The sequence below is a fragment of the Capra hircus genome, chromosome 23 (genome assembly GCF_001704415.2).
Source record: "Capra hircus breed San Clemente chromosome 23, ASM170441v1, whole genome shotgun sequence".
NCBI lineage: Eukaryota > Metazoa > Chordata > Mammalia > Artiodactyla > Bovidae > Capra > Capra hircus.
This window is the reverse complement of record NC_030830.1, coordinates 16,705,550-16,719,444: the sequence shown is the minus strand read 5'-3', so window position 1 is coordinate 16,719,444 and position 13,895 is coordinate 16,705,550. Positions and strand designations below refer to the sequence as shown.

General features: G+C 47.8%; 1 protein-coding gene across 1 annotated transcript in view; it reads left to right on the top strand.

Moving 5' to 3' along the window:
• F13A1 (coagulation factor XIII A chain) overlaps nt 1-11,518 on the top strand; it is a 140,245-nt gene extending 128,727 nt beyond the window's left edge. The window contains exons 14-15 of the mRNA XM_018039247.1: nt 4,634-4,770; nt 9,749-11,518. Of these exons, the coding sequence (XP_017894736.1) occupies nt 4,634-4,770; nt 9,749-9,902 (291 nt within the window). The 3' untranslated portion in view covers nt 9,903-11,518. The remainder of the gene's footprint in view (nt 1-4,633; nt 4,771-9,748) is intronic.

The window sequence follows — 13,895 nt, the reverse complement described above, 5'->3', positions numbered from 1 at the left end:
CAAGTCCACAGAGGATCACCCAAGATAAAGGGAGTGACGCGGTAAGCAGGGCGCCTGCATCACTGTGCGGACACTGGACGTGCCGTGAGGGGCTGGCCCTGTCATTGCGAGGCAGAGTCGTGCAGAGTCGTGCAGAGGCGGGAGGCAGGGACTCTGGCACCAGCCTGTCCCCCACTTGCTGTGTGACCTGGAACAGGTCCCTTCACTTCTCTGGGCCTCACTTGCCTCATCTCCTTCATAGGGTTGTGAGGATTAAATGAGTTACTGTAAGTAAATCCCTTACATCAGCATTGTCCAGGAGGTGGTGGTGGTGGTGGTTTACTTGCTGAGTCATGTCCAACTTTTGCGATCCCATGGGCAGAGGAGCCTGGCAGGCTACAGTCCATGGGATTCTCCAGGCAAGAACACTGGGGTGGGTTGCCATTGCCTTCTCCAGGAGATGTTCCCAACCCAAGAATCGAACCCGGGTCTCCTGCGCTGTAGGCGGATTCTTCACCAACTGAGCTACACGAGGAGCCCAGTAGGATGTTCCCTAATTACCAGAATGCGCTAAATATGCACTGTTCAGTACGAGAGCCACTGGACACATGTAGCTGCTGAGGACTTGAACTGCGGCTCGTACAAGTGAGGAACTGAGTTTTTACTTAATTTAATTTAAATTCATTTAAACATTTAAATAGCCCCATGGGGCTGGCAGATACCATACTGGACAGTCTTGGAACCGTGGCTGACTGTTGTAAAACCATTTGCATATTTAGTCTATGCCAATTCAGCTGGGCTAGAGAGAAACAGCCGTCGTGGTGCTGGTGAGTGTGGTTCACAAACAAGCAACCGCTTATTACCAGCAGTGATGATGCCCCCCGCAGTGGGAGGAGGGAATTCATTTTCCGGTGATAAGTCATGGAAGACTTGCCTGGCAGCACCTGAAGTAAGCACTATGAGGTGAGCTAATAATCACGTGAATTATATTGACAACTAGGTTCATTCTTTGTCAAACTTTTCCTTCATTTCAGTTTTGATTTTGAGTATAGCTATATATATATTGTAAAGCATATACTCCATGGAAGAGATCTTGTGATTTCCTAAAAAGTAGTTCTTTCCCAAAAGTGTGTGTGTGTGTGTGTGTTAGTAACTTTCTTGTTTACCAAAGAATCAGAATATTGATCTTTATCATGAAAAAAAAGAACAACAAAGACTCAGTATGTCAATATTGGTGAATTGTGTTTAACTTGAAAAAGTACCATATTTTATGTCAACGTAAAAAACGGAAATGCTTTCAATGGAATATTGGGAAAAATTGGAGCGCAGAAGTGTTTGCTGTCACTGAGGATGACGTATGTTTCGTCCTGCCCCCTGGTCCAAGTAATGGCTGGTCATCTGTACAGTGAATATACGCTGTGCATGGCACATCGTGTAAACCAACACATGCTATGAAAATCCTACTTATATTCTCCGTTTTCCTCAAAAGGAGGAGGAAATGCTGCCTAAGCAGAAGACAGTGATGTTGAATGTTGGGTTTTTAATGTTCGATTTGGTTTGAGTTTCTAAATTTCATTGTCTTCTCAGCAGTCAGGCTGAGGACGTTTAAATTCCAGGGGCAGGAGACAAATGTCAGGAAAGGGACGCTGGGATCTTTGTCAATTGCAGAAGAAACTCTCCACAATCTGAGAAGGGCCCCTCCTTTCATCGCAGCCTGCTCTTTGCTCCAGTATCAGGGAAGGCTGAGAAGTACTTATTTATGTACCCCTCCAGCAGCTAATAACAGAGACCACGTCTAGGAGCAAACTAATTAGGCACAATACATGAAATTATCCAAGACTTCATATTCTAATCGTACTCAGACCTGCAGCCCGTCTCTGAAGGCCCAGACACTGGGCCAATCTTTCAAATACTAAATCCCCCTATCTCTGCCATCAGTCACCTGTGACCCACTTTCCACAGCAGAAGGCTTTTCCTGTAGAGCTAGCCTACCCGTGAGTAAAGGGTCCTTAACCTGGAGACCACCAGGCCCCTGAGGGCCACAGCCGCCCTGGCCTGTGATGGCCCCCCTAAAGCCACATGCAAGGTGTATATGTCCTGCGTTGTCGCTGTGTTTGTAGAAGGAAAGGGCAGTAGCTGCGATCAGGGTTTTCTACGGGGTTGTCCCTGTGATTGCAGTATCATGCCACAAAGAAAGCAGATGGCTCCAAAATATTTTTCCTCCAAAATCAAAGTGATCATAGCAAATGCTTTCGCCAGTAGTGTCTCTGAAGCAGTTCTACTTTCTTCAATTTAGACAGCTTTTGTAAATGTTATCTTTATCCTCTATTTTTAGAAACCAAAAAGTGTTCTGAGATTTTTTTTTCCTTAGGAAAAATATGTTGGATGAACTTGAGAATTAAACCAAAGATTCTACGTAAAGTATTCCAATAATGCACTTTTATACATCCATCCCTTAGTACCCATGGGGCTTGGCTCCAGAACTCCTACAGAGACCAAAATCCGAATCCACAGGTTCAGCTTCCCCAGACGCGACCAGCTTTGCATTCTGCTGTGCATGCCAGGTTGAGGACACCGCTTGGCACACAGTCCATGCTTCGCGTGACACCACCTGCTGTCCTCTCCACCATCATCCAAGCCTGCTTCACCCCTGACTCCTCTTTCCAGCTCTCCACCCATCCCACCACAGGGGGTCGAGATTTGAAAGTAATAACCATGGAGAATTGGCTACAATTTTCATTTTTCTTATAGATTTTTAGTTATAATTTTAGTTATCAATGTGTCCCAAAGAGTAAAGTCATAAGGTTTTACCCTTCACTCTAGTCTCCCAGGTTCAATCCCTGGGTTGGAAGATCCCCTGGAGAAAGGAATGGCAACCCACTCCAGGATTCTTGCCTGAGAATTCCATGGACAGAGGAGCCTGGCAGGCTATAGTCCATGGGGTCACAGAAGAGTCGTACATGACTGAACAACTAACGCTTTCACTCTTACTACTCACTAGAACCCACTCCGGTACTCTTGCCTGGAAAATCCCAAGGATGGAGGAGCCTGGTGGGCTGCTGTCTATGGGGTCGCACAGAGTTGGGCACGACTGAAGTGACTTAGCAGCAGCAGCAGAGTCCATAAGGGAGAATCTTCTTCTTGGGGCAAAGTCCCTCCTTTTTCTCTCTGTTCTAGCAAGGCTCATTTCCATTTGACTTTTCCTATGTTATACACTGCTTAAAGAAATAACGTAGTATAATGGCTGGGTTGCTACATGGAAAACTCAGACAACCAATACATTTCCTTTTTAAGCAGTCGATTTAATGTAGCACATATTTACTGGACACCAGCTAGACACTGGAGTTGAAAGTGGGCTAAAACGAAGTGAATAAAGTAAAATACCCAAGTACTGCCGATCCGAACGATGTAATTGAGCCTGTAATGTCTTGAGCCATGCATCGTGTTAGCTGATCCTTTCCTAGGAGGGAAGAACTAGTCTTATTATCTTGTTCCCCAGTAATTTAGAGTTTGCACAGATCCATCCATTTGGCATACCAAGCCCCTAAACCAACACACAAATGCTCCCTCGCCATTTTCTAGCACCTGGTGTCAGTGTTGGGAAAGCAGATAGTCCCAAGTGTGCAGTACTATACATCGTGAACACGGCGTAAGAACCAAAATAGTACTAACAACAACCCTAATAATAGCGTTCTACGACGATTACCCCATAAGAACGGCCGCCTTGTTTCAGAAAACTGAGTCTCAGAAAGGTTGAGACCTTACAAGCCCTCACAGCTAGCAAGGCTTGAAGCCGTCATGGAACTCCGGCCGCTTTGCCACGTACCCAGTGCTTCTTTCTTTACAACTTTTTGTTTTTATTGACGTGTAGCCAGCTAACACTGTTGTGATGCTTTCAGGGGAGCAGCAAGGGGCTCTCAGCCATACACGTACACGCATCCACTCTCCCCCAGCTCCCCTCCCATCCAGGCAGCCACATAGCGTTGCGCAGAGCTCCCGGTGCTGTCCTGTAGGTCCTTGCTGGTTATCCATTTTGAATATAGCAGTGCGTACATGTCTGGAACACACCCAGTACATCTGAGGCTTGTGATACGTAAACTCACCCCAGACAGCCTTCTAGCTTCAGCTGTCCAGACTGGGCAGGAAAAGTCTCTTTTTGCCTACTGTAGCATTCAGATTCTCCTCTTCAATGATGAGGACTCCCTCCTTGGATGTATTTCTTTGTCAAGTACCTCCAGGAGCGTGTTCTTCCCCCTGAACTCAGGGATCTCTCCCGTCCTGGCGGGAAACCAGAACCCCTTCCAGGAGCAGAGTCCACCTGTCCTCCCTGGCCGCCGAAAGCTGTTGCTACCTTGAGTGCACTTCCACCTCCTGCTGCTGGGAACAGCCAGTGGCCGAGGTTGTTAACCTGAACTCTAATTAGGGTGGTTTTCATAATGAGGAAAAGACTGTGATTCTAATTAGCAATTTTCCGTCTTTCTCTCAACAAGTATCCCCCAGTCAAAGCAATATCCTCATCACATTGGCTCCTTTGCCAAAAAATGGCCACGCTGTAAAACAGAAGGAGAAGCAAAGATGGGTAAAGATATAAGGGTGCAGAAAGAGGCTTTGCGTGCAGCTAACATGCTTCTTTCTCCCCCAACTCGGTCCTCAGGTCCGTGGTGCTCAGGTCGTGGGTTCCGACATGGTGGTGATGGTTGAGTTCACCAATCCTTTAAAAGAAACGCTGCGCAATGTCTGGATCCGCCTGGATGGTCCCGGAGTGACGAAACCCTTGAGGAGGATGTTCCGGTGAGCACTGGGGGAGGTGGGGACATGGGGTAGGATTGTGGGAAGTTCCTCTTTCTACATCTTCTCCCGACTCACATCCAACTCACATGTCTGAGAAGCTGCTACCTCCTTATTTACAAGTCTGTGGGGCTTGGGGTGTTGGTTTGACCAGCACCGTCATTCAGGTCTTGAAACCACTCTAATGGGGCGGGCACTGCTATTAGCTCCCTTCGGCAATGGAGAAATATGAAGCTTTGAGAGACTGACTGGTTTGTCCCAAGTCGTACAGTGTGTAGAAGTGAGCTTGCATCCACAAGTAGGTTGGCTGATTCCAGATCCCCAAAGTCAAGAGTTTTGTAAACTGCCTTGTTCTCCTAGTATTTACAGAGTTCCCACTATGAGCCAGGTGTCATGAGTTAGGACCCGGGCAGGAGTCCTTTCTTTCCAACCCTACTCCAAGATCTTATCAATCCGAGCACTCTCTAGAACTCTTGCTTTCAGTAGAAAAAAAAAAAAGGTGAGCCTAGAGAGTTCTGATGCCGGGAAAGACCCTGATGCTGGGAAAGATTGAAGGCAAAAGGAGAAGGGGCTGGCAGAGGATGAGATGATTAGATAGCATCACCAACTCAGTGGACACGAATTTGAGCAAACTCCAGGAGAGAGTGGAGGACAGAGGAGCCTGGCCAGCTGCAGTCCATGAGGTTACAAAGAGTCGGACAGGACTTATCAACTGAACAACAGCAGAGAGTTCTAGACTTGGTTTCCCATTTAGGGGGCCAACAACCGCCCCAGGCCCGTTGCTGGAAGGCCTGCTTTTGGCACACCTCACACCATCGGACTGTGCCTACAGCTCTCAGCTTCTGTGACTTCTGGTGACAAAGAGTGTCACAGACAAGACAGCCCATTCCGTGGTCAGATAGCTCTAGTGGCTAGAAAACAATTCCACCTTTCAGTCCTACCAGTGGACCTAAATCTGTCACCTGGACCCGAACAGAGAAGAAGGTACATTTGTCTCTCACCTAATGGCTTGGAAATGTCTGCAAACCGCTGTCTGATCTTCCCGCGTCTTCCCTTTTCCTCCCCAGCTTCATTCTCCTCACCCCTAAGGCGGTTTCAACTCCCTCCCTTGCCCACATCCTCCAGCTTGTCAGTGCTCCTCTTAAAGTGTGACGCCCAGAATGGATCCCAGTCTTGGAGGTTTATTACTTTCATTTCTACTGCAAATAAGGCCCTGTCAGCATCAATCAGTCCAGCATATTTCCTGTGGGGTGACCTTCTAAGGCAGAGAGAGAGGTGGAGGTATGTGGAAACTGCCTTATGACCCAGATATGGGAGGAATTTCCCCAGCACCCTTTGTGGAGGACTCTGAGTCTGTAAGACAAGAGCAAGGCCCTCCTTCACCCTCTCTGAGACGTCTTTAAGACGATGTGCCCCCTGAAGACTGCATTTCTGTTGAATCACCGTACTCACAGCTTCTGCATCTGAGCATTTAAGACGGGCCTGATGCCGGCAGATGCAAGAAACAACAGAGAAAATAGTTTGAGTGCTTTAATTAAAAAAAAAAAAACAGCACAAAATATAACAACCTTTCTATGCTAATAGGGAAGCTGCAAACAAAAAAAAAAAAAGGGAATTAAATTAGAAATCAACACCAGCTAGCGGAAGAGGTCAGAGGAGCGTGCCCCACTTTCGTCAGAAACGACAGTCTCGCTCACCCGTTCTCACACCTTCCCACTCGACTCAGATGCAAGAATCGCTCAGGCAAAGTGAAACACGTTTCTTCTTCAAAGCAGCCCCCTGCTGGAGCCAATTTTTCCTCCTCCAACAGTAACCCCACAAGCTTCATCTGAGGGTACCAGAGCCTCCTGCCACCTTGACACCGTGGCTGTGCAAGAATCCCACCTTGGTCTCAAGCCAGTGCAAGAAAAGAGGCAACCTGTGCATTAGAGGAGAAAGACCCAGCACTGGGGAGACACGAGACTCAGAGGGTTGAGTGTCCAGGGCGTTAGGTGTGTCTGTGTGCTCAGCTGTGTCTGACTCTTTGCGACCCCGTGGACTGTGGCCCACCAGGCTCCTCTTCCACGGGACTTTCCAGGCAAGAATACTGGAGGGGGTAGCCATGTCCTCCTCCAGGGGATCTTCCCACCCCAGGGCTCTAATCCATATCTCCTGGGTCTCCTGTGTTGGCAGGCAGATTCGTTCTCCTCACTGAGCCGCCTGGGAAGTCCAGGTGCATTGCTTATGGCTAATACTGGGGAAGGGTAAAGGGGGCTGAGTTGGGGAAAGGACGGAGGAGGACATTCCCTACATGGTGGACCCAAGGCAATGTCCTACCACACTCTGCCTTAGGCTCCATCAGTAATCACTTCAACGCAGAGATCCACAGCACGTCAACAGCAGAGCCCGGTCCTCCGTCTCTCATGGGAGCAGCACATCAGCAGCAGAGCCCGGTCCTCCGTCTCTCATGGGAGTACGGGTCCAGAGGGTGGATCTCTGCAAAGCGAGGGAAGCTCTGTTTCTCAGAGAATGTCAGAAATTGGAAATAAGTTAACAGAGGAAATGTGTTATGATCCAGGCTGGGCTTGGGACTTTAGGGAGACCACTGCTTTCCCTGTTTCCCCTCCTCACACTTTCACAAGCAAGGCAGGAGCCAGCCAGCACCCACACCCATCTTGTCAGACGACTGATACACAGCTGTGCACCCTGTCCTGTGAAAACCCGATCAAAGAGTGGCAGGTCCGTGTAACAACTTGGGCTCTTCAAGTGCGATTCTTTGGGACCAACCAGAACCCTTCACAGGGCTGTATTCTTTTCTCAGATACACACCTTGAATAGTCAAGGGAGTGCCCACTCCACTTGGCCATCCACACCCCTGCCAGGGCCCTAGGCGGCAGGGAGTCTGGAGCTCCAAGCAGAGGCTCTGGTAGGCAGGTGCTGGCGAGCAGAGAACTGGGCGGGGAGTAGGTGGTGCCATGTCCGTGGCCCACTCGGCGCGGCCGACTCTACTCCAAGACGATTCACCTCACCGCTCTCTCTGTGCCTCCTCCTGCCATCCTAGGATGCTCAGAGGTGCTGCCCCCAGAGACCCACAGCTGTCAAGTTTCTGCTCTTGATAATTCCAGAACACCAAAGAATTCATCTTCCAGATGCATTTTTTTTCTTTTTAAAAAATGACCAGGCTCCATAAGTTATCTTGAGAGAAAAGTTCCCCGACTTTGCACTTTGTTTGAGATTTTGAATCTTTCAGGGAGGACAGAGCGCTGGACACACGGAGGACAAGCACAGACAGTTGCAGTTTACTGTAATCATAACCCCCTAAGCCTGCCTGCGTCCGGGATGATAAATGGCCGGCACGTCCTGATAGCTCAGCACATTGCTGAGAGTCATTTATCACCACACCTATCCCTGGGAATACAGGGCTCTTCCAGTATTACTCCACTCACCCAGATGGGGAGATGATTCTTTTCTTTCTGCATGCATGCCTTTGTCTGTAGGAAAATGCATACTTTGACATGGAGGTGTCTCTTTGTGCGTATCTTGGATGATACTCATGAGCGGGCATGGGTACGTGGATGAATACCATTATGGGGGCGAGCTGATGAATTAGGGCAAATAATGAAGCCACCCCAGCCTTCTAGCCTGGGAAATCCCACGGACAGAGGAGCCTGGCGGGCTACAGTCCATGGGGTCGCAAAGCGTCGCACACGACTGCGCAACGAACGTTCAACAAGTCACTCAATGAAGTGAAGCTCGGGGGTACAGTTTCTGTTTGAGGGAGTTACCTCCCTTCTATGGCCCTAGGCCAGATCCTTAAACCAGACAGCTATTTCACAAAATGTTCCTGATGGATCACTTAGGGGATACAAAGGAAAAGGGAATGAATGAATCAGGGTTTGCTCTTGAGAAACAAATATCTAAAAACCTATATTCGTATTGAAACGACTATTTAAATGAAGGGTAGAGAACTGTTTCTCTGCATCCAGGCAGGAAGAACCTTCCTCAGTTATGTCACAGAGAGTGCAGGCAGAGCAAACAATGGCCAAAGCTGATGGTAAATAATAAGTCAGCAATAACACGGCAGCAGCAGCATGTGTCTAATATGTGGCATTTGGACAGATCTTGCCATCGTTCCAAGTGCAACATGAGTCCCAGCTCGCTCACCCCCTCCACATCCTCTTCAATATTTCACAGTGCCCACCGTTTACAGGTGAGGAAGCCCATGGTGAGGTCAGTGTGTTTCAAAGCTTCAATCATAAAATCAATATACTGAGTTGGAAAAATTCTCCCATATGTAGGCTATGTGTGTGCACTGATCACATAATTTGGCTTCTCTGTAACTCAGTGAGATCATGTATATAGCCACATTCCTAAAGAGCAAATGCCGAATTAATGGAGACATGAGATTCTCAAAGCCAATGCCTAGAGGAGCCCCAGAGAGAGACGCCCCCAAGCCTTAGAGGCATTTCCCAGGCCACCGGCCACAGATGACAAACACACCACAGCAAGGAGCGTGGGCAAGTGACCCACGCTGGGCGAGGCAGGGTCGTGAATAACAGGGCGGGCAGGCAGTGCTCCAGATCCGGGGCCTAAGAACAGGTCTGTCCCAAGGGGATTGGCCAGAACGAGTGAAGAGCATCACGACCTCAGTATAAGTTAGAAGCTGCAGATCCAGATAGAAGTCCCATCCCAGGAGGGAGCTTTAGCCCCCACATGAACTGAGAGAGATCAGTCATGTTCATGAGGCTACTGCAGAGGCCTGCCAGGAGGCAGAATGATGCATCCAAGTGGAAGGAACCATGACCTGTGGGGCTGTGGCTGACCGAGCCTCAGATAGGAGCCTTGATCGGGTGGTGACTGGGAAACCAGCCGACCAGGCCCTTCTGTCTTCCAGTCACCATCAACTGAGAGAAAGACCACCGGTGACCCAGACCATCACAGTGGGAAACGCGATCTGCCTCTCTGGGGTGTAAAACCTTTCCTGCCTCTTCCATCCTTTCAGGGAAATCCGGCCCAACGCCACTGTGCAGTGGGAAGAGCTGTGTCGGCCCTGGGTCTCCGGCCCCCGGAAGCTGATCGCCAGCCTGACTAGCGACTCCCTGAGGCACGTGTACGGCGAGCTGGACTTGCAGATTCAGAGGCGACCTTCTATGTAGACGCACGGGGGGGCCCAGCTGGACCCAGGCACCTGGCCTCTTGTAGTCTCGGCTGAGGAAGTTCTAATGCAAAAGTAGTCAGCTCTTGCTTTAACTTAGCTGTGAAGCCCTGGACAGGACTGGAGAGGGTCCCAGAGAGGTGACGGCGTGTATTTCAAAGGCGCGCTTTTCAGTGTGGCTGTTCAATGTGCAAGCTAGTTTTTAATCACCCCACCTTCCAAAGGATTCTGAGCATTAGCTTTAATTAAGGCCTAATTAGGCTCTCGGAGCTCATAAGAGTAAAAGTCATCATTTATCATCTCAAATGGCTGCAGCTCCAACATCAGAGGACTTCCTTTGCCTGGGGATTTGCTCAGTACGTGGCCTCATGTAAAACAGGGCTTCTCATCCCCCTACTCAGCCTTTTGGGGATCACATACTCCCCAAACGGGAGGGAAGGACATGATTTGGGCCCTAGAATTCTATTCCCCTTTCTTGGAATCAGGTTTTAGCCTCCATATCAGAATATTTTCCCCAGGAATTGAGTGCAGCTTCATTTTTCTTCTTGGCAAAGCCAGGGAAAGGTCTTCCATCTTGCACCTGCGGCAAAGCGACCGCCTGCCAAATTTCACAGATTTACGTTGTGAGAAGAGGTGGCTCCATATTAACAAATTGCATTTGCGGGGAACTTAATCCCCGAAGACGAGATAAGAAAGCAGGTGCGATACTCAGATCTATGAAATAATGTAGTTTTATAGTGCTTTTTATAGGAGGCGTCACACCATGGCCCGAACGGGAGGAACCAATGGCCCTAACTTTAACCCTTTGGGGGCTGTAGTATTAGAAATTAACCAGACTGACTTAGGACAGTGGGGATAAGAAATGAACTTCCTTTACTAGTGATTATACTTCACCTGTCTCCCTGGAAGCATCTCCTTGGCACAATGACCCAGGTCTAGGTACAGTTTTAGAGACAGAATAAAGCCAACAAGTTGGAGAAGCTGGCAGATTTAGTGACCAGATGTGTAGAAGGGCAGCCACTATTTTTCTCATCCTTCACATCACCCACGTTGAGACCTCAGCTCAGCACGCAAGTACTAGGAGCTGATACAGACTCCACCCCGCAAACAGCCAGCGCTCCTGTACAGCCGATGACAGAAGACACGGGTGTCACTGGAATTCGGCTCTAAGGTTCCAACAGGCAAGGCGACCAAATATGTATCTGCAAGGCTGATTGTTTTTGTCCAGATTACCAAATTGATATGCCTAGAGTGTGATTTAGGTCAGTAAATTGTGATTCTTAGCAGAAGAAAGAAAAGATGAATAGTGAGAAGGAACCAGGGGAAACGCCAGAAGGGAATTATATATGGTCTCTGCAACCACATTTCTAGGCTTTTGAGATGGTTCCTGAGCCTTCAGCACTGGAATCCATGAGGGTTAGCCAGTCCCCTTCACAGACACCTCATACCTGACTCTACTAAGTAATCTCCCAGCATTTGCCAAGGCTTCCAATACTCAGTTCTAAAATGAAATGCATTTTGCTGGACTGTTAAACTGGCTTACTATAGTATATTCTTATTAACTAGAATGTAATCAAAGCTTAAAATAAAGCTAATCTGATTGTATTTGCATCTGTATGGAAGTGAAGGCTTTTGCTTTTCAATACAAAACAACATACTACTAACCACAGCTGCTTGAGAAACCACCCTTCCTTGGCAGCAGGTGGTTCACCCTGGAGAGTGAAACAAGCATCTCTCCTTGAGGGGAAATAACTCAAATGGGTAATGACGTTACAGTTAGCTTTCCTCACGGCTCTCTCTACATTTTATTAACCTCACTCAACTAAGGAGGAAGTTTGATTCAAAAATCAGCTTCCCGAAACTTCAAAATCTCTGCAGACACTTTTTTCATGAGTAATCTCATGAATCATTATGATGACTCAGTGGACAAGCCAGCATGGACACCTATCATGACGAACACCTTTTGTGGTCTTAGAACAGAGATAGAAACTATATGAAAAATATGGACGGGAGGTCCTAGATTCATGGCTGACATTACTGAACAACCACATCCTAGGGCCTCACAATCCTTCTCCACGCAGAGCTCCAACCAGCTGTTACAAAGTGCTATGGAGCTGGCATTCAGAACAGAACCTATTCTACCTGCATTAGCGCCAGCCCTGTGACTCAACCTAGGACTCAGCCTATGACTCTACCTATGTTAGCGTCAGCCCGCCCCCTTGACAGCTGAGACTCTGGACTGTGCAATAATGCCACAGCTCTAAAAAGTCACAGTTTAGCCCCGGTAACAAACTACGTGGGCCTCCGTGCTGGCTCAGTGGGCCCTTGACAGCCAAGACTCTGGACTGTGCAATAATGCCACAGCTCTAAAAAGTCACAGCTGAGACTCTGGACTGTGCAATAATGCCACAGCTCTAAAAAGTCACAGTTTAGCCCCGGTAACAAACAACGTGGGCCTCCGTGCTGGCTCAGTGGTGAAGAAGCCACCTGCTAGTGCAGGAGAAGCAAGAGGCTTAGGTTCAATCCCTGGATCAGAAAGACCCCCTGGGAAAGGAAATGGCAACCCACTCCAGCATTCTTGCTTGGAGAATCCCACGGACAGAGGAGCCTGGCGGGTGACATCCATGGGGTCGCAGAGAATCGGACACAACTGAACAACAGCGAACAGCAACGTATCTCAGGCCGCAGCAGAGACTCTGAAGTCCAGTTTCTGCCTGTGCAGATCCTCTATGCTTTGAACAAATCCTTATTTGTGTTTATAGGTGTTACTCTTTGATGACTAAAGAGGGGTGACAATACTTTTATTTCCACAAGGTTCTTCTGGGGATGTATCAAGCAAGACATAACAACACACGCAATGAGATAGATAATAGAGAGATATGTAGATAGATGATAGGGAAATATGACAGTTGAGCAAGAGCGGAAGAGATGAAAAGATTATATAAATATGTGTATTTCAAATAATTTTCGTTATCGATCCTTTAAAAAAATAATCATTTCCAATCTTTGATGAAGAAACTAAAGGGACCTCGTAGCCACACATCAGGGTAAATCAAGTGGGTAGGAGTTGAAAGTGAAGTCAATCCCTGCTTTGCTGTGCATTCTTTAAATCTCATTTTGTCTCTCAGAGTTTAAAGAATGCTGAATTAAAACCAACTCAAGACTCTTCGAGGGCTTCCCTGGTGGGTCAGCTGGTAAAGAATCCGCCTGCAATACGGGAGACCTGGGTTTGATCCCTGGGTTGGGAAGATCCCCTGGAGAAGGGGAAGGCTTCCCACTCCAGTCTTCTGGCCTGGAGAATTCCATGGACTGTAGAGCCCATGGGGCCCCAAAGAGTTGGACACAACTGGGCAACTTTCACTTTATTTTCAAGACTCTTTGAAGAGCTGCAGTATAGTAACAAAAAATATACAAATTTATGATAGGAATATGAGGGAAAATGGAGTTTGTGCTAGACTCATTGGCAATCCAAAGTCATAAAATTCCACGTGTCAGTTCATCATTCGTGAATATCCTTCCAATATTATTTTTGAAAAGTAATAGTCCACACAATCACTTATTCAGCTTTTCTACCCCCTCCGTCCTCTCAATATCCAGCCAGCCTTCCAACCATCTATCCATCCTTTTATTCCAGCCATTTGTTTAACCATCCATTATTCATTAATGGTTGTGTGCAAGCATGAATTCAACAAGTATTTATTGACCAGCAAGCATCATAGTAGAGATTCAAAGATAAACAGTCTGTGCTGCTTGTTCACAAGCCAGCTGCAGAGCCAGATACATCAAAGTGTCCATAAAGTGCATGTTTATAAATCTGCAGTTAGATGGGGAGAGGTGTGTTAATAGAGCTATGTCCAGAGCACCACGGAAATGAAAAGAAAAAGATGCCTGGAAGAGCCCCCCGTAATTCTCCAAGCATACTGGAGGGAAGATTTAAGGTGCACCTTGAACAAAAGACTAGGAGGTAAGGTGGAGAACACCTGGCAGAGACGAG